The sequence below is a fragment of the Microcaecilia unicolor genome, chromosome 1 (assembly GCF_901765095.1).
Source record: "Microcaecilia unicolor chromosome 1, aMicUni1.1, whole genome shotgun sequence".
Taxonomy (NCBI): domain Eukaryota; kingdom Metazoa; phylum Chordata; class Amphibia; order Gymnophiona; family Siphonopidae; genus Microcaecilia; species Microcaecilia unicolor.
This window is the reverse complement of record NC_044031.1, coordinates 115,975,065-116,002,245: the sequence shown is the minus strand read 5'-3', so window position 1 is coordinate 116,002,245 and position 27,181 is coordinate 115,975,065. Positions and strand designations below refer to the sequence as shown.

The following is a 27,181-nucleotide window of genomic DNA, read 5'->3' as shown; positions in this document are numbered from 1 at the left end:
CTTCTCAAGGGGATATCTTGTCCAACACAACATCATGTTTCGCTGTTTGGCTGCTTCAAGGTTATGTCCCCTATAAAAATGTATAATGCAATGATTTCAGTCACAACATTCCAAATAATATATTCTATCAAATACTTATCTTAAAAACTCCTTGCTACCAACCGTCATGGTGTTATAACATTCTTTACTGATGAAAGATGGTGGCAGTGTTTTTTTGACAGCTGTTTTATACCTCAGTATTAGGTTCCCCATCAATAAGCGTCCACTCTCAGATCAACGTCATCCATTCTATTTCAGCATTTAATCCTAGCGGAGCTACCGTATTCAACGTAAAAATCCAAAGTTGTTCACTGTAGTTTAATCTCCTTTCTAGGTTACCTCCCTACCACCCTTCATGTATAATCCAACCAGAAAAGAGTTAGCCTGTTGAAATCCTTAGCTAAAAGGTCCATCCACGCCACAAGACCTCTCAATTCCCAAAAAGGGAAAGATCAGTCTCTGAATTCTTAACCTTCCACAGTTTCAAGTTCCTAGTTAGAGTCTCCCTTAGTTCCCGGCCCTCAATAATCACTGAGGCCTAACAGAGTCTTTTTCCCCCTTCCCGGGATTTTCCAGTAGTCAAAGTCCACTGCTTGCCTGCATATGCCAATTAGATGCAAATGTCGTCTACTTCAGTTCCTGGGTATTAATTTCACTCGAAGCACTTAGGGAATGAAGTTACTAATCTCAAGAAGAGGTAGTTCCCCCCCCCCGCCACTGCCCACATAGCCCTCCCTGCTAGGCTACAACCTCCTAAGCAGGGCTCCAGATGTTTGCCTTAACTATTTTAGCAGGGACTACACCCAGGTCTTCCTGTAGGAGTTAGCTGCAATATTCTTTTGGGGTCAAGAGTTAGTTTTTCCTGATGATAGAGATCTTTTATTGTAATGCTTTTCCTAGTTAACATGTACAAACTGTTAGTGTACAATGGTGCTAACAATTAATGCAGTAGTTTGAATCTTAGCACGGATTAATTCTAATATTGCTACACAGCATGAAATGTGGTGGGAAGTGGTTAGGAGAACAGGAGAAGAATGGGCGTGGACCATGTCTTGCAACTAACAATGCATGCCACAGCAGATACTGCAGATTACTTAACACCACATTAGGGGCCAGGTTCTATATATGGTGCTGTAAAAAGTGGCGCTGAAATAAATAGGTTTAGTCGTATTCTATACACTACTCCTAAAGTTTGATGCAGTTTACAGAATATGCCTAGCGCAGTGTAAATGCCAGTGACTAAGTTAGGTGTAGACCGGGTATGTTCTATAACAGCTCGTATAGTTTTTTGAACTGCCCACAAACACCTGTGGCCATGCTCCCTTTTTGACTTTGTGTCTTAGAATTTACACGCATCATTTTATAGAATACGCTTAACAAGTTGTGCACGTTAATTCTAATTAATGCCAATTAGTGTTAATAATTGCTTGTTAAATGGCAATTATCAACACTGATTGGCTTGTTAAGGTAATTAAATTGTGAGCAAAAATCAGAGTATGACCTGATTTGCATGCGCAACTCTGATCGCACTGTATAGAATCTTGGAGTAACTGCATCATCTGTATTAACTGCATGGTCAAAGGCTTTGTAGCTACTGTCTGTTAGCCATACAATTTTACTGCACTTCATTAAAAGGGTTCCTTAATTTAACAAAATATTCAATAACAAAGACTTTGTGTATACTAATTGATAAAGCTTATAATATGTACAATCATCAAATACAGTAATTTTTTCAATTTGTGGCACAGAATTAGCACCACAGCTAGCATTCATGAGAGATTAAAGGCCTTCTTCATAGAGGACCTCAGTCACCAGCAATGTAGCTATGTATTTTACCTAGAAATCAAGTAAATTAATGGTCCCTCTGTCCCAGGGGCGTATCTGCATGGGGCCACAGGGGCCTGGGCCCCCGCAGATTTCACCCTGGCCCCCTCCCCGCCGTCAACCCTCCCCTGCTGCTTACTTTTGCTGACGGGGGGCCCCAACCCCCGCCAGCCGAGGTCCGACCTGCAGTCTCCATATTTCATCTTCCTCCGTGGAATTGCTGCAAGGAAGTAACGCTGCAGTGCTGATTCGTTGAATCCAGTTCGGAGTCTGACGTCGCAGCTTACATTTCTGACATTTATCTTTCCCCAAGAGGCTTTTCCCCTAGTTATAATACAGTAAACATAATTTCCATGAATGCAAAATGAGAAAAATCTCAACTCCATAATAAATTAATCCTTAATTTTGTTTTATTCTATTGGATATGTAGCATATGTAACCCTGATGGTTCCCAGTTCTAGTTTCATCTACTTTACATAGGGGCCCTTTTACTAAAACATGCTAAAAGATGGGCTTTGTGTGTTTTAACTCAAGCCTTTCCTATGGACTAAGCCCTTATTTAAGGTGTCAGTATTTTAAATGATTTTTTATTTGTTCTATTTTGTTTTGCGGGTCCCATGCAAATTTTTCCATTATTGTATGGGACTTGCAAAAAAAATGAACACACCTCCTATTTAGGAGGCGCTAAGTGCTTTCACATTAACCCTGCATTCCATACCTATTCCCTGCCCATGATATGCCCCCTCCCAAAAAATTATTTTAGTGCATTTTATGGTAAGCCTTTTTTCACTGTGAGCTACTCTATGACTTCGATTATCTCAGTATGAGCATGATCATAAATTTTATTAATGGCATTATTCACACAAAATATGACAGGATGATATTCCATTTCTGTTGTATGTTCTTAGTCTGTAGAACTGTGTTGCTAACTTCTATGTTGAAGTGTACAACTCAATGTGTAATTCAACTCTGGAATTTGTTGCCAGAAAATGTGGTAAAGGCGGTTAGCATAGCAGAGTTTAAAAAAGGTTTGGACGGCTTCCTAAAGGAAAGGTCTATAGACCATTATTTATTTATTTATGTATTTATTTATTTTGTTACATTTGTATCCCACATTTTCCCACCTATTTGCAGGCTCAATGTGGCTTATTAAATTGGACTTGGGGAAAATATTTCTGGGATAAGCAGCATAAAATGTTTTGTACTTTTTTTGGGATCTTGCCAGGTATTTGTGACCTGGATTGGCCACTGTTGGAAACAGGATGCTGGGATTGATGGACCTTTGGCCTGTCCCATTATGGCAATACTTATGTACTTATGTACTCCAACCACTGTGTTTGAAAACGACTTACACAGGGTGTTCCTCTTCTCTTTCTTCAAAAATACTGTGCAGATAATTATTCAAGGTGAAATACTTGTGAAGAACGGACATACAGAGGAGATTGCCATTGATGATGTATCATTCAGTGAAGGATGCCGTCCAGAATTTGGTAAGAATTCATTTTTGACACTGTAATATCTGTATACTGCATTAGAAACAGAGAATGAGAAACCATTTAGTATTGCACTAAATTTGCCAGAAAAGCTTTTTTTTTCATACGCAGCGTTTGCTTTCATTTTCATCACATCAGGTTACATAAAGATGATAATGATTATGTAAACCATTTTGCATTTGTACAACAAAGTACTAGAGTAATGGTCAGAAAATATTCATTAGTTCTTGAGTTGTTTATTTTTAGTCATTTTCCATTTGTAGTTAGCTGCATTACAAACGCATCATCATGTGGCAGTGCATGGTAAAACCTGGTGACTCCACTCAAATGAATTTATAAACCTGTCACTGGGTACTTTCATCTTTTAGATATTTTGAACCTTTGTGAAATGGGTTTTGTTTTCTTTCATTCAAAGTGGGATGGCATCCACATAATAGCCAGGGTTCTAAAACACCACTTGTGATAAAATCCTTCTATGAAGAATTATAATTTGGATCATAGTCCTAAAGCATGATTTTTGTAATCATGTCTTTCCTATTGTCAGTCACAAAAGACTCTCCTTCACCTTTCCATTAATTAGAAATGTATGGCCCTGTGCTCTAACATGCAAAAAATGCATGTTAAAGGCCATTTAGCCTGCATGAAGAAGAGAATGCCGAGTGCTGGCTAGTCAAGTTTCATAAAGCAGCTGAGCAGGTAAAATCACAGGGCAATTTTACACGGTTAACTTCTCAGGTAGATCTAGCCATGGAGGTTTGTGGCTGATTTATTTTGTTTGATTTTTTGTTTTTAAATCTAGCCAGTAGTGGAGAAGTGGCCATATTAGAGCTGCAGCCTAAGAATCAGGGAAGTCAGAGTTCAAGCCATGCTTTTCCTGCTAATGCTTTTTGTGATTTTAGGCAAGTTACTAAGGGGCCCTTTTACAGAGCAGTGGTAAGCCCAATGCGGGCTTACTGCTCGCTATTCTGGGTCTACCGCCAGCCTAACGTGGCCACCAGTGGTAGTTCTGTGTCAAGTGTGTACCATTTCTGGTGGGGGGGGGGGGGGGGGGGGGAGGCGGGCACCCCAGAAATGGATAGCATGGCGGTAACCTGGCAGTAATCAGGCATCACTGCGCTGCCCAGTTACCGCCAGATTACCATGGGAGCCCTTACCGCCACCTCAGTAGGTAAGAGTTTTCTTACCAATGGCCATTTTGTTTATGGGGGCTTTATACCCAGTGCAGTAAAAGGGTCCTAGTGAATGGGGAAAATGGCCCCTGCTGCTACCGCAGGCCCCTTTTCCCCGCAGCTTGGTAAAAGCACCCCTTAACCCTCCATTGCTTCAGGTACTAACATAGCTTATAAACCCTTTTGAACAGGGACCTACTTACTGTACCTGTATTGTGCACGCCTTGAGCGGGGGTTTGGAAAACTAAGGGCATGATATTTAAAATGCTTTAAATCGCCTGTTCTGGGGCAAACCGACCTCTTTCTGCTACTGCTGAAAATACTCAGCTCTCAAGCCAAAACCAGCTATTTTGGGGGTATTCTGGGGGTCAAGTCAGCACATGGCCAATTAAGTGCCAATTTTCAGCATTTAACTGACTGGATAACCACCTAAATAGGACCATATAAAATGCAGTTCTATCTTTATGTGGCTCTTCATAGCTGGTTAAGCGCTGACTATTACAGTTAACTGGCTATGTTTTCACCAGCTCCATAAACATGGAATTCAATGATGGAGACCGAACATGGCCTGGCATTGAATTTCCAGGTATAATGCCTGCGGCTGTCAGCAAAATGCTGATCGCCACCTGCTGAATATTGGGCCCTTAGTGAGTAAATCCAAATTCAGACTTGCCAAGCTAGATTTAGGCATGCCACGTGTGCAAGTTGTGTAGGTGTTATCCCTGCTTAACTCTTTCTCTATTGGCTTGAAGTTTCGGGGCCTTACTCTCCCAGGAGGAGCTAATTGACTTCCTAGCATGTGCTGCATAGAAACATAACAGCAGATAAGGGCCAAGTGGTCCGTTCAGTCTGCCTATCCTCAGTAACCACTAACTCTTCCTTTCATAAGGGATCCCACATGCCTGTCCCACACTTTTGACACAGTCTTCATCTCCACGACCTCTACCGGTAGGCCATTCTATGCATCCACCACCCTTTCAATGAAAGAGTATTTTCTTAGATTCTTCCTAAGCCTATTTCCTTTTAAATTCATCGTATGCCCCCTCATTCCAGAGTTTTTCCTCATTTGAAAAAGACTCGCCTCCTGTATAATGACGCCACTGAGGGTATTTAAATGTTTCTATCATATCCCCTCTCTCCTGCATCTCTTCCAGCATGTACATGTTGAGGTTCCTAAGCCTATCCCTATATATTTTATGACTGAGACCGCTTACCAATTTTGTAGCCGCCCTCTGGACTGACTCCATACTGTTTATATCCTTCTGTATCCTGAGTGGTCCAGCAGGAGCCAGCCAATACTGCCTGGATTATTTCTTCCCTTTCTCTGGCCTTGCTACCTGCTGGTTTGTTGTTCATTTCTGCTCACCAGCACTGCCTTCCTCCTGTGTTCCTGGAACTTTGTTTCCCTGGACCCTTTCATCTCTGATTGTCTTTCCTCGTGGCCCTTCTACTAAACTGTGCTAAGAAATGGGCTTAGTATGCCCTTAAGTGGTCCATTTCTATGCCCTAAGTCCTTTCCTAGCATGGCCATAAAAAAGGTTCAATATGGCTTACATATTGCTAAAAAGGTGGTTAAAAATTTTAGATTTGTAGAAGTCTAGTATATAATACAGAAGTACAATAAACGCTTAGGTTGATCTATTAGCATATTGTGAGAGAGGTTAATATTATTGTTTTCCATTTCATGATGTAAGGTGGTGTGGGAATAGGCAGATCCAGGAGGGAAAGACTTCTTGAAAAGATGTGTTTTCCAATTTTTTCTGAATTGTAGGTAGTTTTCTGTGAGTTTCAGGTCTTTGGGTAGTGAGTTCCAAAGTTGTGTGCCTATAAACGAGAGACTAGTGGCATGTGAAGATTTGTATTTTATACCTTTGCAATTGGGGTAGTGAAGGGTTAGGTAAGTTCTTGCTGTTCTCATCACATTTCTTATTGGTAGATCGATAAGTTCCGTCATGTAATCTGATGCAAGTTCGTAGATGATTCTGTGGACTATTGTGCATATTTTGAATGTTATGCAAGCATTACTAGGAAGCCAATGTAAGCTTCTTAGGAGGGGTTTCACGCTTTTGAAGTGTGTTTTTCCGAAGATGATTCTGGCAGCTGTGTTTTGTGCTGTCTGTAGTTTTCTTATGATTTGATCTTTGCAGCCTACGTAAATCCTATTGCAGTATTTAGCACGTGGCATTACAAAATTACCATGGGAGCACTTCCTGCCTCCTATTTAGAAGGCACTAAGGGCTCCCACATTATGGACGCAGTAACCAGCTAACACGGTGGTAATGTCATTTCACTTAGCTGATTAGTGTATCCATGTCATTCTAAGCCCCTTACATGCCCCCTCCCAAAAAACAAAAAGAATAAATAATATGTGGTTAGCATGTTGTTCACTTCTGTCTTGCCTCTGCAACAGAAGTAACCATCTGAAAGAGTAAATCTTTTACTCTCCAGGCAAGAAAAACTCTGGCTACTAAATAACTATTAGACATAATAAATGTTTATTTAAATTGTCAAAGAAGCCAATAAGTAATTATTGAAATAGTAACAAATAAACTCCCAATACAGTATAATATGTAGCAATAAAAACAGAGTTTTTCCTGGGAGCTGTCAATATGTCCACCTGCTAGTGTAGACACATTGAGGCTCGCCATCCTCAGTTCTGCTTCCTGTAAAATACTTTTTTCTTCTTTTCGTCATTATCTTAATTATAATTACCCTTCCTACCAAATGAATATGCTTCTTTCCAGAATATTCTGTTCCTTTTATGACAAAAATCCAGTTCCAGCCTTTTCCAGCTTCTGACAGTTTAAAATCTGTCAAATAAAGCATAAGTTTTTATTTGATATGAGTTGACCTACAGGCTCATTTACGAAAGAAAAAGGCATCCAAAAAGCGACACAAAAGAAGGTCGCCCAAATACAATAATCAAAACTGGACCATAAGGGTGTCCTTAGTGTGAGGACGCCCATCTATGGTCGTCCCCACAGGGGGCGGCGTTATGACATGGGCGCCCCCAGCGTATAACGGCTAGCGAAATGGTTTTGCATGGTCGGAACCTGAGCTCCTTAGTTAGACCGAAATAAAAGCAACCAGGGTAAGGGGGCAGTTGTCTTTAGACCCATTAATGACTTGTGTAGTTGGAGAGTGGTGAGAGCGTTGTTGGGAGAGAAAGCTGAGAGTTTGTTGAGTACCTGTTACCTTTGTCTGTGTGCCGTAGTTGGAATGTTTTCACCTGCCTCATTTGTGTTTTACCTTTTCAGCTTTCCCTACCCCTTCTAGCCCCCAAACCCAGACACGACTACTCCTTCCTCTGTCTCCCCATCCCCTCCCCCATCCCTCTCCATTCACTGACCCCAAGTTCATATTTCATTCCCTTACCTGTTTGTAGTCTCTGTTTGTCTCTTTGTCCTGTGTACTGCTGCATCGTGTTTGTGAAGATTGCTTGGAGAGTGAGTGGCTAGAGGGTGTGGTAGGAAAGTTTGTACTGGGTCAGAGAGTGCTAGCAGTGTGGCTCTGCTGTGTGTGACCGCATTATTTGTCAGTGGTGGATGAGGTGAGTGTCAGCTTCTGTTGTTGCTACTGTGTTTCACCAAGTTGTAGGGAGAAGTGGAGCACTGGTGGCACTGCATTGCACCTGTAGTGTGGGGAACATGGAGGCACTAAATGCAAAGGTGGCTTACATGTTGGAGGAAGAGGGGAAGCACCGCAGGATAGTACTCATGCCCCAGAGTTTTCAGGCCCCTTAGCAGTTTCATAGGACCTCACTGACCTGCAGTGTCTCACTAGGTACCACTTTGATAGGGCTGCCATTCAGCACCTTTGTGACCAGCTCAAACCCCTCCTGCAGCCCAGGACCCATAGGAACAACCCCATCCCTATGTACCTAAAGATCACTGCTTCTCTATCTTTTCTGGCCACTGGGAGTTTCCAGTCTGTCCTATCTGTGAACGCAGGTCTCACTCAGTCTTCCATTGATGCCTTCCTTACCCACACCTCTGAGTACATCACCTTCCCCACCATCCCCCAGGCCCTGCAGAACAACATGACTGACTTCTACACCATAGCTTGCTTCCCCTCGGTCATAGGTGCCATTCACTGCACACATGTTGCACTCAGACCCCCCCCCCCCCCCCCCCGGGGATGAGAGGCCACTTATAGGAACAGGAAAGCACTCCACTCACTCAATATGCAAGTTGTGTGTGACGCCCAGGGGGAGATTCTAGACCTGTGTGCCCAATACCACCCATGACGCCTATATATTATATAGTAACATAGTAGATGATGGCAGAAAAAGACCATCTAGTCTGCCCAACAAGATAAACTCATATGTGCTACTTTATATGTATACTTTACCTTGATTTGTATCTGCCATTTTCAGGGCACAGACTGTAGAAGTCTGCCCAGCACTAGCCCTGCCTCCCAACCACCAGCCCCCCCTCCCTTCACCGGCTCTGCCACTCAATCTCGGCTAAGCTTCTGAGGATCCATTCCTTCTGAACAGGATTCCTTTATGTTTATTCCATGCATGTTTGAATTCCATTACCATTTTCATCTCCACCACCTCCCGCGGGAGGGCATTGCACGCACTCGGGTATCTTCCGCAGGTTTGAGGAAGGGGAGCTCATCGGCAGATGGCTCCTAGGTAAGTGCAGCATGGATCTGCCCAAACTATACCTCCTCCACCAGGCAACCCTCCACAACCCACTATTCCCCCCCCCCCACCTCCACAACGTACCCGCTCCAAACAATACATACTCATCTTTCTCATCCTGCTTCTCCCCAAATGTGACAGAGGCTACCCACAGCGGAGTTGGCTCATGACCCCCATAGTGCACCCACAAACAGGGTCAGAGGAGAACTACAACAGTAGACATCGGACATAGCATCATCGAGCGCACCTTCGGACAACTTAAGAACAGATTCTGATGTCTGGACCATTCTGGAGGGGAGCTCTGAGAGCCATGTTTCTCAGTGAATAACTTTTGGAAAACGTGCATCACCTTATATGGAAGCCCATGCGTGATGGACATCCTTATATGCACAGTTCCATATATGGACAAGTCAGCACGTGGATGTCCTACCCCATATATGATGGGTCGGCACGTGGATGACCATGACGCATGGACGTCCATGATGTGCATGGACTGTCGTCACGCTTGCGGGGCCTTATTTGGATGAGTACGTGTTCATACATGCGGAGCCTTCCTTATATAGATCATTATCAAGAATGCGAACCTCTTCATATATACACAATAAAATATGTATGTTTTTTATATTTCCCATAACTGCATGTTCCGCAAGTACAGTGCATGTAGTTGCGGACATCTAGGTATGGGAAATATAAGGAACATTCATAAGTGTAAAATACAGTAATCAAGGACATGTTTCTCACAGAACTGCCGAAGGAAGTCCCTCTTACAGGTCCGCCGCATAGGTCAAAATGTCAAACCTCAAATTTCTACTGCCTTAGAAAGGTATTTACCAGAAAAAAGCACATTTGCAACTCTTAAGTCTGCTTTCAGCTCAAGGAGAGCAAAACAGCTTATAATAAAAACTAGAAATATGTATGGTTTGCAACTTTTCATGGCCTTTATGATATACAATGTGCAGATGTCAAAACTAAAGCAGAAACTAATGCGTTAGGCCATTTTTGCTCCATTGGGCATGTTATCACCTATCACAGCTTAGTAAAAGGGCCCCTTTTTTTCTTGCTTGAACTGATCACTTTAGAGCAGATCTTCACAAACTATGGGTTGCAACTCAAAAAAGAATCTCAAAACCCATGTTTGGGATCAAGATCTGAGCAGGCTTTCCACAGAGATGTTATCATCCCATGATTGTAGGGGATGCATGTTTTCTGTGGCCATAATAATGGGATTACAGCCACATTACGAACCCTGTTTACTAAGCCGTGTTAGAGGCGTGTTAGCATTTTTAGTGCTCAGTAAGCATTACCATGCGCTAACTGTGTAGATACCTATAGTATTCCTAAGGGTGTCTACACAGTGTGAGCTAAAACGCTAGTGCAGCTTAGTAAACAGGGCCCTATGTTTGCTAATAGTGCATTCTCATTAGGAAGAATGGTCCCTTTTTTCCAAATAGTGGACACTCTGTGCAGGGTGTGCACTATTACCAGCAAATGAAAAAACACAAAATATGCTTTTTTTCTGTTCATTTTCATTTATTAATGACATTTCCCATGCCATTGCAGAAGACAGCTCATCTCTAGTAAAAACTTAAGCTAGAGATGAAGCACTCTTACCAGAGTGGCGCTCAAAAAAACCAAGAGATTCAGGGAAAGGCCAAACGCTTGGGAGCTTATCCAAATTAACTACAGGCAGAAAGGGAGGACTTTGCGGGTAAATTAAGCCAAATCAGAAGACCTTCATCTCTAAAGAAAGATGAGCCCATGGATATCATTGAGGCATTGAGATGTTCAAATATTTGAAAGGTATTAATCTGCAAACAAACCTTTTCCGGAGACGAGAAGGCGGTAGAACTAGAGGACATGAAATGAGATTGAAAGGGGGCAGACTCAAGAAAAATGTCAGGAAGTATTTTTTCATGGAGAAAGTGGTGGATACTTGGAATGCCCTCCCACGGGAGGTGGTGGAGATGAAAATGGTAACAGAATTCAAAAATGCGTGGGATAAACATAAAGGAATCCTGTTCAGAAGGAATGGATCCTCAAAAGCTTAGCAAAGATTGGGTGGCAGCACTGGTGGTTGGGAAGCGGGACTAGTGGTTGGGAGGCGGGGCTAGTGCTGGGCAGACTTCTACGGTCTGTGCCCTGAAAATGGCAGATACAAATCAAGGTCAGGTATACATATAAAGTAGTACATATGAGTTTATCTTGTTGGGCAGAGTTTATTTGGATGGACCATACAGGTCTTTCTCTGCCATCATCTACTATGTTACTATTGGGCTCATTTTCAAAAGAGAAGGACGTCCATCTTTTGACATAAATCGGTTGACCTCCCGTTACTCCCGCAATGGTCACTAACCCCCTCCCACCCTCAAAAAACATCTTTAAAAATATGTTGTGCCAGCCTCTATGCCAGCCTCTATGCCAGCCTCAGATGTCCAGGCCCATACCCCCCCTACCTGTTACATTTGTGGAGGAAATAGCGAGCTCTCCAAAACCCACCACAAACCCACTGTACCTATATATGGGTGCCCCCCTTCACTCGTAAGGGTTATGGTAGTGGTGTACAATTGTGAGTAGTGGGTTTTGGGGGGCTCAGCACACAAGGTAAGGGAGCTATATCCTGGGAGCATTTTATGAAGTCCACTGCAGTGCCCCCTAGGGTGCCCGGTTGTGTCTTGGCATGTCAGGGGGACCAGTGCACTACAAATGCTGGCTCCTCCCACGCCCAAATGTGTTGCATTTGGACGTTTTTGACATGGACGTCTTTGGTTTTGAAAACCACCGAAAGTCAGAAACGTCCATGTCTAGGGACGTCCAAATTTAAGGATTTGGACGTCTCTGACGATATTTTCAAAACGAAAGATGGATGTCCATCTTGTTTCGAAAATACAGGTTTCCTTGCCCCTGGATTTCGCCGTTTTGCAAGGACATCCAAGTTGCAACTTGGACGTCCCTTTCGAAAATGCCCTCCACGTTACATTGACTGACAACCTAGCACTATGGCCTGAACAACAGCCAGAGATGTGAACTTGTTTAAAGAAGTCCCTAGCAAACACTGGATATTGAATTTCCAAAATAATGCTGCTGTTCCCAAATGCTTTAAAAAGGATAAATATTGCATTAAATTGAAAAATATTGACACTGTCTCCAAACATAACTTTCTATCAGTGTCAGCAGATAAAAGTATTTTGTTTTGTTTTTGTTTTAACTCTTTTTGGTAATGTGATCATGTTTTTTTTAAAGGTGGTTTCAATGCAGGGAAAAATAATTATTTTCTCAATTAGCATGACCCCTCAACAGCACATATATCCCAACGTGGAGGCAGACAGGATCTGAAAGCAGGAATTTCTAGTAATCAAACAGTTGACAGTTTCAATATTGAGTTAATTGCAATATTAAAAATGATTTCAAAAGCTGGTCTTCAGAGAATCCATTCCATCATTTGTCATTTGGCTGAATAGGTTTTTGTGAGATTACAGGAAAACTACATGATATTAGCAATGGAAATTTCCTTGTGATGGATGAATCTGATGGCAAAAATTGATCCTCTAATGAATAATCACCCTGAGATGAATTAAGAAAAAAGAAATTGCTGATTATTACCTTAGGAAAAAAAAATCCCAAAGAAACTGATTGATAGAATGGGAAAGCATATCCTTTAAGCCATACAGAAAGAGTAAATCATGCAAAATATTTTGGGTGGTGATTGTGGGCAGAATCCCAACAGCAGGCACAGCAAGTGTCACTTATACATTCTGCATTATTTACTGCAACTTTCTGTTGGCATACAGGCTAGTGGAACATTTTACTGGATTCCTTTCTGAGCTGCTATGTGATACCCTTTTAGCCAGTTCCAGAGCTTGAAAATTAATGTTAATGGCTATGGAGGACATAACTTTGCAACACAAGTAATATGAAGACAAAAGACAAGGGGGACCTATATTCAAAGCGATTTAATCAGGCAGGAGCCTCTCTTGCCCACTTAAATAATCTGTCAACTGCCCAAACACTGATATTCAGTGGCACTAAAGTGGGAGTTCCACTGAATATTGCCTCTAACTGCCTCTCCCAAAAAGTGGGCCAGCCGGCTAGGGGCAGGCTGTTCTAAATTCACCAGCTAATCTATGTGGGCCATGGCTGATATTGGGTAGGGACCCACATAAAAATAAAAGTATTTTTTTCTTTCCTGACCCTCTTCCTGGCAACTCCCTCTGATGTGGAGCCTCCCAAAATACCCTCCATGGGTGCACCCCCCAACCAACAGCCCTCACGAGCAGCATCTCCATTACCTAGCCCCGGTCAGGAAAGGACTACCTAGGGCCTACCGACCTCCTAGTGGTACAGCAGGTGGTCCGGGACAGCAGCAGTGTCTTCAAAAATGGCTTCCACGAACTCTTGTGTTACTTGCAGTAACCGTGAGCTGCCACAAAAGGTCATGGAAGCTATTTGAAGAAGCTGCCACTAGGTGCAAGAGTGAGGGGGGTTTACTTCTGCCCCCGATGCCCGTAGGACAACCAGAAAGGTCAGGTAGGCTCTGGGGGGATTCTTTCTGATATGGGGGGTGAGGATGCTACCTAGAGGAGGCTGTTGTTGAGGGGGTGTTGCCCGGGGAGGTTTGTTGTTGGGGGGGGAGGGCTTGCACATTCGAGGGGCAGTTAGGGGGAAATACTATTTTTAATGTGGGTCCCAGCCTGATATTCAGCCAAAGCCCACATAACTTTCTTATGCGGGCATGGCTAAATGGGCCTGATAAGCTCCAGCAGCCTCTCCACCCAAATGATAGCCCCCAGTATTTGAGTTGCTGGTGCCTGGACATGGTCCAATACTGAATATTGGAGGAGTGGCCTAGTGGAGGAGTGGCCTAGTGGTTAGGGTGGTGGACTTTGGTCCTGGGGAACTGAGAACTGAGTTCGATTCCGGCACAGGCAGCTCCTTGTGACTCTGGGCAAGTCACTTAACCCTCCATTGCCTCCATGTGTGGTAGTGGATTGTGGGTGGGAAGATTGGGAAAAGGGTTAGGGGGTGAGGACAGTGGGGGCCACCTCTTGAATTTTTCCTTGGATTCCAGCATGTCTACACTAGTCCTGGTGTGAACGTCATATAAGTAACAATTTTATACAAGTGTTACTTAAAGATAAAGAATAAAGAGATTTCTTATACAGAAAAGTGATGTGGTAGCCATGTTCGTCCACTTTTTAAAGGTACAAATAAAATTAATCTAAATATAGAAAAGAAAATAAGATGACACCTTTTTTATTGGACTAAATACTTTTTTGATTAGCTTTTGAAGGTAACCCTTCTTCTTCAGATCGTAAATAACCAAATGTTGACAATATCAGAATATAAAGTGAAAAACAGAGGCATTCCAATGACAGTCTCACAGGAAAAGGGAAGGGTAGGTTAGGTGAGAAACATGGAGAGCTGGTGTGAATGAGAGACAGAGAGAGATGTATGGCAGATATGACAAAAGCAGTAGATTTTATGGTTTATAGTGGGATAAAAAGCCAGGTCTTTGTTAAGTCCTATACAGAGGAAGGACGTATAAAACTCAAGTAACATGGAAATGGCATGGAAGTGTGGTCTGGGCATGTGTTTCGGTTGGACAAGGGCATGGCAAGTTCATTGATATTTATTTTCCATTTCAGAAGGGGACTAACTCCCTAATTCGATAAATTTGGGCACTCAACTTTATGCTTACTGGTGCAAAGTTGCACACACCATTTATAGAATAAGGTCAGTTGCCTGCACAACTTCATTTAATAATTGGATGTTAATTGGAGTTATTGGCTTAAATTGGTGGTAACTGGCACCGATTAGCAGTTGCATGCACAACTGCCCTTAGTCTCTATTCTAGAAGTTGCATGCTTAATTTCTACCATGTGCAACTTCTAGGGGGGGGGGGGGGCATGGATGTGAGAAGTGCATGGGTTGGTGAGGACCACGCCTAGGAGTTAGGCACCTAACTGCCAATAATTAGGCACAACCACTTTCACCAGGCTTTGACATGGCCTAAATGTTTGCATCCAAATTCAGGCACCAAACTGCAGACTTATGTTAGTATTCTATAACAGTAGTTCCACACATAATTGCCATTATAAAATTCATGTTTAGTGCACATCATTCTGGTGACTAAAGTTTGGCACTCTTTCTTGAATCATGTCCTAAAAGATCGACGTCAGGAGTTACACCTGCTACCAAGCACATTTAGGATTTGGTAAGCAGCTGCTATTGAGCAGCACTTGACCGGAAGAAGTAGGGGGGTCCCCTTTAATCTTCCAGTGATTTTTTTTGTCACCCCCACCCGCCAATGCCAAACTGGCAAAGGAAACCGGTCACTGTGACAGCATTGGGATACTACTCAGTTATGTTCTAAGCTTGGAGAAATAATCAGTAATGTGCTAGCACATACATGGGTATATTGTCATTGTACAACAACTGGTTATGTGCTGACTATGAACCCATCGATATTATATAAATTTATTTTTCTAAAATGGATGTTTATACTGCTGCCTGCACCCAGTGCATAAACATCCATTTCTCCTATATTTTAAAACACACTCAGTGTTGGCAGATTATGTTCTAAAATACTAGTGAAACTTGAGACGTGGAGGGGCATAATCGAACGGGGACGACCATCTCTAAGGGCGTCCATTTCTAAGGATGTTCTGGCGAAGGGGCGGGGCAATGCGTATTATCGAAACAAGATGGACATCCATCTTTCGTTTCGATAATACGGTCGGGGACGCCCAAATCTTGACATTTAGGTCGACCTTAGAGATGGTCATCCTCGGTTTTTGGCGATAATGGAAACCAAAGACGTCTATCTCAAAAACGTCCAAATCCAAGCCCTTTGGTTGTGGGAGGAGCCAGCATTTGTAGTGCACTGGTCCCCCTGACATGCCAGGACACCAACCGGGCACCCTATGGGGCACTGCAGTGGACTTCACAAATTGCTCCCAGGTGCATAGCTCCCTTACCTTGGGTGCTGAGCCCCCCAACCCCCCCCCCCCTAGTTCTGCCTGCCTGAAGTTCACTGCACCCACTACAACTGCTCCAGGGACCTGTATACTGCTGCGATAGACCTGAGTATGGCATTTGAGGCTGGCATAGAGGCTGGCAAAAAAGTATTTTAAAACTTTTTTTTTATGGTGGGAGGGGGTTGGTGACCACTGGGGGAGTAAAGGAAGGTCATCCCCAATACCCTCCGGTGGTCATCTGGTCAGTTGGGGCACCTTTTTGAGGCTTGGTTATGAAAAAAATTGACCAAGTAAAGTCGGCCAAGTGCTCCTCAGGGACGCCCTTCTTTTTTCTATTATCAGCCGAGGACGACCATCTCCTAATCACGCCCCAGTCCCGCCTTCGCTACCCTGCCGAAACGCCCCTGTGAACTTTGGTCATTTTCCTCGCAACAGAATGCAGTTGAGGGTGTCAAAAAAATCGGCTTTCGATTATGCCGATTTGGATGACTTTGCGAGAAGGATGCCCATGTCCCGATTTGTGTCGAAAGATGGGCCTCCTTCTCTTTCAAAAATAAGCGTGACAGTGACCTGCACGTCTCAATTCCTACTTCTACAACCTGTCTTAAATGGAACTGCCCATTTTGGACAAGAAAAACAAACACACAATGAGGCAACAAGAGGTAACTTTAGATATTTTTTTAGTTAAGTATATGAAAGATGTTGGTCTGAATGATTGGCATGTAACTCAATCACTTTGAGCAGGACTTTGCCATTGTCTCTGCTCCATACCATTCTTGTTTAGACTTCAACATTGATGGGTTGGATAAAAGGATAAAAAAGTGACTGGCTTAATGGTTATTTCAAACCATGTGCCTGTCTCCTTACAAGTACAGCAATTATCAGGTTAATGAGGCCTTACTTCAGGATCTAGAGGTACAAAAAATGCCAGCTGGCTGCTGGGAGGAGTATCTTAGTTTTAATGATTTGCAGGATTTAATGGCAATATTCTGTGGGAGGCAGATAAGGCTACTATGATGCACGATAAGAAAGTCCATGGTTCAACTGTACCTTTCAAGAGGACTCTAGTTCCACCATTGTGGGAATAGTGACAATCTTGGCATACAGGTCACTTCTTTGGTTCCCTATCTGTTTCTATATACAGTTCATTCTCCTCTTACTGACTTACAAGCTCATTTATTCTGCAGCTCCTCAGTACCTCTCCACTCTTATCTCTTCCTACTCCCCTCCCCAGGAACTCTGTTTATCAGGTAAGTCATTCTTATCTGTACAATTCTCCTCCACTGCCAATTCCAGAGTCAGTTCCTTTTATCTTGCTGTGCTCTATGCCTGGAATAAACTTTTCTGCGTCAGTACATCATGTCTCCATGTCTGGCCCTATTCAGAACTAGGCTAAAAACCCACCTTTTGTGATTGCTTGTAACCGTTAACCCCTATTTCTACCTCTTTATCTTAGTCTTCCCTTCTCAATTTCTCCTGCCTCTTTGAAAACACAAAACAAAAAAACAAACAAAAACCAGCCACTGCAGCTCTTTTTAAGAGCACTTGTGCTGTGGGAAGATGTGGGGCTTCAGTGCCTTGGAGGTCATGAGACTGGTAGTGAGTATATTTATTATTCTCTATGTCTGAGTCTATTAAGTCTTGTGCGAGCTGCAGGGTAAGCTCTCAACTACTGGCTCCTGCATGCTTTGCTTTACTTCTGTTGACATGCCACTTTGCCTACTTTGGCTGTCCTACTCCGTATCCGGGAGTTCAATCCAGCCCCACTCCAATGGTGGTTTTGGTGGGCTCCAGCGCCAATGGCTCTTGTGCTCCGCGAGGCTTCAGTGGACATTTTGTCAGTGGGATGTTGGTTTTGTGGGGGGTAGAAGGTCTCTGCCTTGCCATTTTCACATGAATTTGCTCTTTTATTACATCAGGCCTTAAACTGCCTCTCCTTCTACCCCTTATGTGCTTTGAGGAGCAGCTTCCTAAGAAAACAAAAACTTTCCATTCGCAGGATTCGGAGAAAGTTCCTCCTCGGATTCAGAGGAGGTTTTAATCTGTGTATTCTGACTGTCCTGGCTTTTTATTTTTTTTTATTTGTACCCCGCGCTTTCCCACTCATGGCAGGCTCAATGCGGCTTAGGTACTTATTTGTACCTGGGGCAATGGAGGGTTAAGTGACTTGCCCAGAGTTCTGCTGTTGGCCCTGACTTGGACATGTTCAGAGGCAGGCATTGGTGATAGATCCTACTGTAGCTAGGCTGTTTTTGAGAGTAGTGTTGCCTCTATTGATCACAAAATCTATGGAGGCTTTAAACATTTCTTCCCCTGCTTCCTCAGTCCTCTGGTCCTTTTGCATCTTTTGCATCTATTATGTCAGGTACTAAGAGACCTAGTGCTTCTTCTAAAAAAACTCACTTTCCTCAGACTCAGTATTCCTTTTGAGAGGCAAGAAGCCCTTTTCCGCTTCCCTCAAGAACCTCTCCCTCTTCACAGCCTTCGCAATGATGTAGTCGATGTGTTACTCCTTGTACACATCTTTCTTGTATTCACAAGGAGTGGACCACTATTACTGAAGACCAATAGGTCTCTGATATCATTCTTCATTGCTACAAGCTAGAATTTTTAAAGCCACTATCAGATCTTTTCATGCTGTCCCCTATGCAGCATCTGCAAAGAGTTGGCAGTGCTAACTACCTTAACCTCCTTAGGTGACTGGGGGCCATTCAGCCCGTTCCTCTGGGCAGAGGAGGGGCATGGGTTGATATTCCATCTATTTGTCATTCCAAAGAAAGAAAGACTCTTTTCGCCTGATTCTGGATCTCAGAAGTTTGAAAAAGTCTCTCAGAGTGCTGGACTTCTGCATGGAGGCTCTTCATTCTGTCATAGCCTCAATCCAGCCAGGTGACTTTCTCACCTCATTGGACCTCAAGGAGGCTTATTTTCATATCCCAATTTGGCCTCCTCACAAGAAATTTCTCTGGTCTGCAATCCTGGAAGATCATTTTTAATTCAAGGTCATGCCTTTTGGCCTCACCACTGTACCTGAAACATTTTCAAAAGTTATGGTGGTGGTGGTGGTGGTGGCAGCCTTTCTTCGCTGGCAAGGAATCCAGGTGCATCCTTACCTAGTTGATTGGCTAATTTGGGTGCCTTCTTATCAAGAGAGCCTTCACAGAACACAGACAGTCATGTCTTTTCTTTCTGCTCTGGGTTGTGTGGTGAATTATGACAAGAGTCATCTCACCCTCACCCAGACCCTGGAGTTTCTGGGAGTGTGCTTCAATAACCAGGTGGGGAAGGTTTTCCTGCCTCAGCATCATCTGCTGAAGCTCAAGCAGCAAATTCTCAGGCTTCTCTGCCCGCAGGCATGGGATTATGCTCAGGTTCTCGGTTCTATGGTGGCAACTTTGGATGTTCTGCCCTTGGGGAAGTTCCACATGCGTCCCCTACAGTCATCCAAGTTGAGCTAGTGGTCTCCGGTCTTGGGGACTTACGACCAACTGGTGTCATGGACACCATAAACTAGACGGAGTCTGATTTGTTGGCTTCTTCCTGGTCACACTCAGGTGGGGTTACCGTTAAAGACTCACCTCCAATGCCAGCCTCTTCGTATGGGGAGCCCATTATCTCCACCACTCTGCACAGGGCTGCTGGTCAAGTGGAGGCTTCCAGGTCCATCAACAGATTGGAACTTTGAGCTTTCCAGAAAGCTCTACTAGCCTTTGCGCCTCTTCTTCAGGGAAGGCTGGTGTGCGTACTCTCAGACAATGTCATAGCAGTGTCTCACATCAACAGACAAGGAGGAACAAAGAGTGTATCTTTAGCCCAGGAGGCATGTCTTCTTTTCAGATGGCGGAAGTGAACATTCCAATGATTTCAGCATCTCTCAAGTAGATTTCTTTAGCAGAGTGTCTATGGACCCAGGGGAATGGCAACTGTCAAAGACTGCATTTTGCTTCATTTCCACACAGTGAGGCCTTCTGGTTCTGGACCTCATGGCATCCAGACTCAGTGTGCAAGTACATAGATTCTACAGCCGCTTCAAGGAGAAAAGACTCCCTAGTACAGCCTTGGCCATTGACAGCCCTCATTTACATGTTTCCTCCAAGGCCTCTTGTGGAAAGGATGTTGCACAGGATTGTGCATCATCCTGGGAAGGTCATTCTTGTAGCTCCAGGCTGGCCCAGACATCCTTGGTATGCAAACCTCACCCATCTTCAAATTGCTCCTTGGTTGACTCTTTCCACCACAGATGGGCTTATTGCACCAAGGTTTTGTACTTTTGGAGAATCCCTCCCACTTTGGTCTTATGGCCTGGCTCTTGAGAGGGCGTGATTGAGGAAGAAGGGTTACGCGGATGATATCATTACTACTTTGCTGTAAGCCCGGAAGTGGTCCACTGCTTCTTCTTATGCTACAGTGTGGAGAACTTTAGAAAGCTGGTCTGTACAGAATGGGGTTTCTCCATTTCATGCTTCCTTATCTCATATTTTATCCTTCCTTCAGGAAGGATTCAAAAAAGGCTTGGCTCTCATTCCACTCATGGTTCATTTAAAGTGTTAGTGTGTCACAGAGGCAAGATACAGAATGCTTCATTAGCTGCTCACCCTGATATAGTCTGATTCCTCAAAGGAGTCACTCATCTGTGTCCCTCTCTCCGCAACATTTGTCCTCAGTGGAGTGTTCAAGTGGTTCTTAAGGCTCTTCGGTCAGCCCACTTTGAGCCCCTTCATTCGGCAACTATCAAAGGCAGTATTTCTAGTTGCCATTTTGTCGGCACAGAGTGTTTAAGAGCTTCAAGCACTCTCTTGCAGGGATCCTTTTCTCTGCTTTTCTGATGAATGACAGGAGGGGCAAGACAATGGGGGTGGGGACTGAAGGGGAACATGGGGGGAATGGGAGACCCAGAAGAGAGTGCAAGGAGGGAGAAGGTCTGAGAACATGGGGGGAAGGGGGACCCAGAAGAGAGTGGAAGGAGGGGGAAGGTCTGGGGAAATCCTGGGGGGGGAGTAAGGGGCTCAGGTCATGGACAAGAGAGGGGAGGTCCATAGGAGGGGCCGAGTTTGGAAGTTGGCAACTGTACAAAGGGACGAGGGCTGGTCCTGGGGTGCTTGGGGAGAAGGAAGCAGGAAGAGGGGCTGGGATGGAGGAAGGAATAAGGACAGGGATGGGGACCATGGGCAAGACCAGAAAGAGGTAAAGGGATAAGATCAACCAGAGGAGGGACTCCTCCTCCTCTTATTTCAAAGAGAGACAAGAGGGAAACTGTCACAACCCCTGATCATGCATGTCACCATGCAATTCAGAGCCCATCATAAGTAACCCACACCACGGGTAACCAATAAATACCTGGATTGTTGTCAAGACAGCCATGTACACATCAAGCTAGCCTCTGTGGTTTTCCCTCAGCTGTCTTGCCCTCTTCTTTAGTTCTTCAACCTGAAAAACAACATGCCCACAATTGTCATCACTGCCCCAAGGTAACAGAAAGTGGTATGGACAATGGAAACGGGGGGGGGGGGGGGGGGGGGGGGGGGGGGAGGTGCAGCAGCTCCACAAATGATGGAAATGCAGTCTTACCGAACACGGGAGGAAAGCACACTGGGTAACTTTCCAGCCTTCATCCATCCATAAGATGTTTCTCTTTCGCCCCTCCCTTGGAAACAGTCACTTTTCATTGGAAGTTATAAGCTGGGCCAGCCACAGCACATCCATATCAGAAAGGTTGGGCTTACACCCGCGGGACCCAGAGACCCTTCCATTTTCTTTGCCACAGGGAAGGGACACAGCTTATACACACAACACGTGCAGCTTTTCTTTTCTTTCTTTTTTTATCACACACACATGCATGCACAAATAAGACAACCCTAATAACACAATATATATTGTTGACAGCGGATTGGACATGTTCATGTTCAGGGCCTATTGGATATACAATTGACAGCTCCTCGAATCCACTGCCATGTTACAACAGCTCCAGACCACCTGTAAAATTTTGTGTGTTAAAGGTGAGCAGTCCTTTCTTTGCATTGCTCAGTAACGGCTGTGCATCCAGCATTATGCTCATTTCAGTACTAATCAGCTCATTTGGCATACATCAGCATATTATTCTTATTGTATGTTAATGCAAATGGAAAACAGCTCGCTGTATCTCTTGGCACATCTCTTGCTCACTAGAGCAGCTGGAACTGGTTGAAAATTCATGTTGCTGGCATGGCAAGCTTTGTGCATCGGGCTCTGGGTGAAGTAAGCTCTGAGGGGGAGATGCATAAAACTTACCAGGCCTGCAATGTGAGCTTTTGACTGGTTCAAGCCGGTTTAGCAAGCAAGGAATCCAGCGATGAATGCACAAAGGGGCTCTGCGGGCTTTTTACCATTCACGGCAACAGACACTGGGAATCGTAAGCTAATGTATTTAAATGAGCTGTTCAGTATTAAAATGTGCAATCCGAGGGATGCACAGCTGTTTCCAAAAGATGCACAGAAAGGACTGCCTCCCTTTAATGATAGAATTTTAACGGGAGGTCTGGAGCAGCCAGTAGCATTGACAGTAGTTTCTCAGCAGAGCAGTCTGCTGCATAACATCCTAAAGGCTGAGGCAGACAAGGTGAGGAGCAGCAGGGACTAGAGAAGACAGCAAAGCTCAAGTGATCCCAAAATGTACAGGGGCAAAAAAGCTGAAGGCGGGGGTAAATCTCTGGAGAGCAGAGGACTTAGGAGCCCAGAGTGTGGCAAAAAGATTGCATGGTAATGTGGGCCTGGAGAAGCTACAAAGAAAAAAAAGTCCTTTGAGGTGCTTCGGGGGCTCTCTTTTTCCTCCCTCTCCTCTGCTGCTCCCACTTCCTTGCCAGCAATAACAACCTGCCCCAGGGATTCACCACAAATCTGCAAAAGTTGAAACGTTCCCTTTATAGCAAACGCAACTTTTTTTTTCCTCCAGAAATTCTTGCACTGCTCTTCTGTCTACACACGGTTTTCATATATGCAGCTTGTATGTGTGTATGAAAGCCATGTGTAGCACGCGCTGTTCTGAGCATGCGCAGAGCAACCATGCTTAGTTAGTGGATGCTCTGCATATGCCCTGGCGTTTTCCGTACTGAGCTATATGATAAAAGTCCGTGCAGCTCATTTGCATGCAGTTTGTTTTGAGAATCACTCACTATTTCCACCACGGTAATTTTTACTGTGGTGAAAATAGCACGGTTCTTTCTGGGGACTTTAGTGCATTGGGCTCTTAGCCCTTAAAAGTTATTAGAAGAGAATAGGCACTTTAACATTTTCTGGGAAGAGATTTCCTCAAATCATTATTTGTGAATCTATAATGAACTTGATTACCAGTGGGTTTTATCAAAAACTGTTAACCAGATTGTATCAATAATAACTTAGGATTATAAAGTGCTAAATAACATAACTATATATTAATGCTTTCTGTGCTGTCATTGTTTTAATATTGAATTAATACACTTTGTATGAGGTAAGATGGACAAACCCTTTGACACAGATGAAAAATTATAAACTGAATGAAAGTGAGCTCTCACTTGATTAAAGAACCTTTATTGACTGCAGTATTGTTTGGATGAGAATGCTTGAATAGGTAGGATATTTATGTAATTCTTTAACAGGTTTAATAGGTAGAATATTTGTGTAATTCTTTTTCCTTGATCTCTTCCTCAACAATTAAACTGCAGGAATTTTTAGCAACCAAGACATATAACATAGAAGAAATTAGATTGTAGTTTAAATGTTTGGGACTTGTTAATGCTGTAAGTGTTTGGGATATGGGTTTCCCTACAGTAATGTTTCTTAGGATGTGAGTTCTTATCTTTTAATTATGAAAGTATGCAATGAAGTTTATGTGCCTGATAATGTCATGAAATGGGTATCCGTTGAGGTTATTTTTTTCCTATCTTTATAGCCTGTTTTTAGCTTGAAAAAAATGCTCATTCTGGTGCACATTTTCAATAACAAAGCAATAAGAATGAATGTAAACCTTGGTTCCAATGATGCTAAATCCTCTAAATTGATTTCTTCGCCCCTGGATTGCAGACCATTGCTACCTATATGAATTCTTGCCCTGTTTTTATTGACCACACTTTCCCAGTACATTAAACTCAACTCGCCTTTCATTTATTGCATCTTGGAAGTTGGTAGTTTAAGGTAGGAAGAGCATTCTTTGTGTGGAGGGGCATTTTTGAAAGGACATCCAAGTCAGAATTGGAACATTCAAGTTAGAACGTTGCAAATGGATGTCCATCTCACGTGTATTTTTTGAACAGGATACAGACTGAAATATCCAAATTTAGAATGGGGGAAAATAATGGTTATAAACTTCTATATTGCAACATTCTTAGAAAATGGCCACACACATCTCCATGCAGAGCAGAGGGGCAGCCTAGTGGTTATTGCAGTGAACTGTGAACTAGGGGACCCAGGTTCAAATTCCACTTTAACTCTGTGTTTTTGTAATTGTGAGCCCTCCAGGAACATAACAATACCTACTGTACCTAAATGTACACTATTTCAAAAGCCTTCAGGCTTGCAAGTGTCATATACATTTAGATACAATAGGTATTTTTCTGTTTCAGTAACAATTAAACCTGTGTCCCATTGTTTACAGTCCACTGCACTAACCACTAGGCTACTCCTAAGACCTGTTTCCTGCTCTAAGAATACCCATAATACCTGAAGCTATCATAGAGCTTGGTATTCCCTTTAGATTTCACTTTCAGGAGAGAGGGAGGGGGATAGCAACCATGGGAAATTAAGGAAGCGTTATGCCTTAATCTCTCCAGTGCACAGCTGCTCAATCAGAGCATCTTTCTGTAACCTGGACGTTCCTGAAATAGGTCTAAATAAAGGTACCCTTTTTTAGACTTGGACGCTTCTTCCTCTTTGGTAATTGCTGTTGGATGTCCAAATGTCAAACCTTCCCTAGTCCCACCTAAAACACGCCCAGAACACGCCCCCTTGCTATTTGTACATACTGCAGTGTTGGACAGCTCTATTCTGCCTTTGCGAAATCAGGATTTGGAGTTTCAAACACACAGACATCCATTTCAGCCTTTTGAGACATCCATATGCTTCAAAAATGAGTGCATTTGGGGCTCATTTTCGAACGAGAAAAATGTCCAAAAAGTGTCATAAAGCACCATTTGGACGGATTTCTTCTCAAAACCTGTTTTGCAGATGTTTATCTATGTTTAAATTTAATCCACCTGGTGTTTGCTGTTGAATTCGACTCACAACTATACTCCTAGCAAACTATAAACGTTACTCACAGTCACAGATATTGAGGGTTTGGCTCCTAAGGAAGCAAAAGCGAAACAGGAGCTTGCTGTAGAGCGAACCCGCTAGAACACGCCCAGATAAGATAAGTTCTTATTCTAACATACAAACAGAGTACACTCTAAAGGTTAATTTAGAAATAGCGCTTATGAGAGGTTTTTTACAGACTCATGAGGATGCCCGCCAGCAGCATTACAGAAATCTAGTTAAACAGCAGCTGAGCGGAGCGGTACTTCTTACTAACTGAATGAAATAGTACCGGGTATCTGAAGTCTTTTTCCTCTCAGAGAGTGACTGTGAGTAACGTTTATAGTTTGCTACGCGTATAGATGTTTATCTATGCAACTCATATGCAGTATGTCCAAATCACAAAGGGACGTGTCAGGGATATTTCAAACACAGGGTTAGTGAGGGCTGCATTGAACCTGGGCTTAGCACACAGGAAAGTCCTTTGTTAAGACAGCTAAGCCCTGATTCTAATGCCCTTTATTAAAAAGGACCCCAAAATCAGGTATATGTGAAAAAATAATTAAAGAAACAGCAAAACTTAATGAGACCAATATTCAGCTGGCGGGAGGCAACCCACATAAGGGCCATGGTCGGCGCTGACCCTGGATATTCATTCTGAGCCATTTCTAGTGACCAGCATTGAATATCTGGGGGGTGGGGGGGTGGCTTGTGCTAACTTAACCAGCTAAGCAAATATTCAGCACTGGCTGGTTAAGCTTAATAGTGGAGAAAGATAGGACTGCTATTTATGCGATCTGATTTGTCCACTAAACTTAGCCAGTCAGCACTGAATATTGCCAGTTATTGTGCAATATAACCAGTTAACTTTTCAGTGCTGACCACAAATATTCAGTGGAGATAACCGATTATCTCACACCAGTGGGCATACCAAGGGGGGGGGGCGGTGGGGGCGGTCCGCCCCGGGTGTCAGTGGGGGGGGGGGGGGGGGTGATCCGCTTTGCTCCCGCTGCTCCCACTTTACCTTTAAAAATATTTTTTGAAGCGTCGTTGCAGGCAGCACCTTGCGTCTGCCCTGCTTGTTGTAAAAGAAGTAAATCTCTTCGCTTCGTCGTCGTCGGGCCTCACTATGTCCCGCCCTCCTCTGAGGTAATTTCCGCGAGGGCGGGACATAGTGAGGCCCGACAACGACGAAGCGAAGAGATTTACTTCTTTTACAATAAGCAGGGCAGCCGCAAGGCGCTGCCTGCAACGACACTTTAAAAAAATTTTTTTTAAAGGTAGGGTGGGAGCAGAAGAGTCGGGTCGGGGTGGACTCCTCAGATGGGAGAGGGGTATTGTGGGGGTTCTCACATGGGGGAAGGGGTTTTTATATGGGAAAAGGGGAATGGGGTTCTCAGATGGGAGAGGGGTGTTGTGGGGGTTATCACATGGGGAGGGGAGGGGGTTTTCATATGGGAGAAGGGGACTAGAGTGGGGAGGGGGCTCTCAGATGGGAGAGGGGTGTTGTGGGGGTTCTCACATGGGGGGAAGGGGTTTTTATATGGGAGAAGGGGACTGGGGTGGGGAGGGGGTTTTCATATGGGAGAAGGGGACTAGAGTGGGGAGAGGGCTCTCAGATGGGAGAGGGGTATTGTGGGGGTTCTCAGATGGGGAGGGGAGGGGGTTTTCATATGGGAGAAGGGGACTGGGGTGGAGAGGGGTGTTGTGGGGGTTCTCACATGGGGGGAAGGGGGTTTTTATATGGGAAAAGGGGGCTGGGGTGGGGGGGGGGTTCTCAGATGGGAGGGGGGT

General features: G+C 43.9%; 1 protein-coding gene across 1 annotated transcript in view; it reads left to right on the top strand.

Moving 5' to 3' along the window:
- The window catches only part of MALRD1 (MAM and LDL receptor class A domain containing 1), a 787,803-nt gene that overhangs the window by 43,858 nt on the left and 716,764 nt on the right, over positions 1-27,181 (top strand). The window contains 1 exon segment of the mRNA XM_030202038.1: positions 3,257-3,353. Coding sequence (XP_030057898.1) covers positions 3,257-3,353 — 97 coding nt within the window.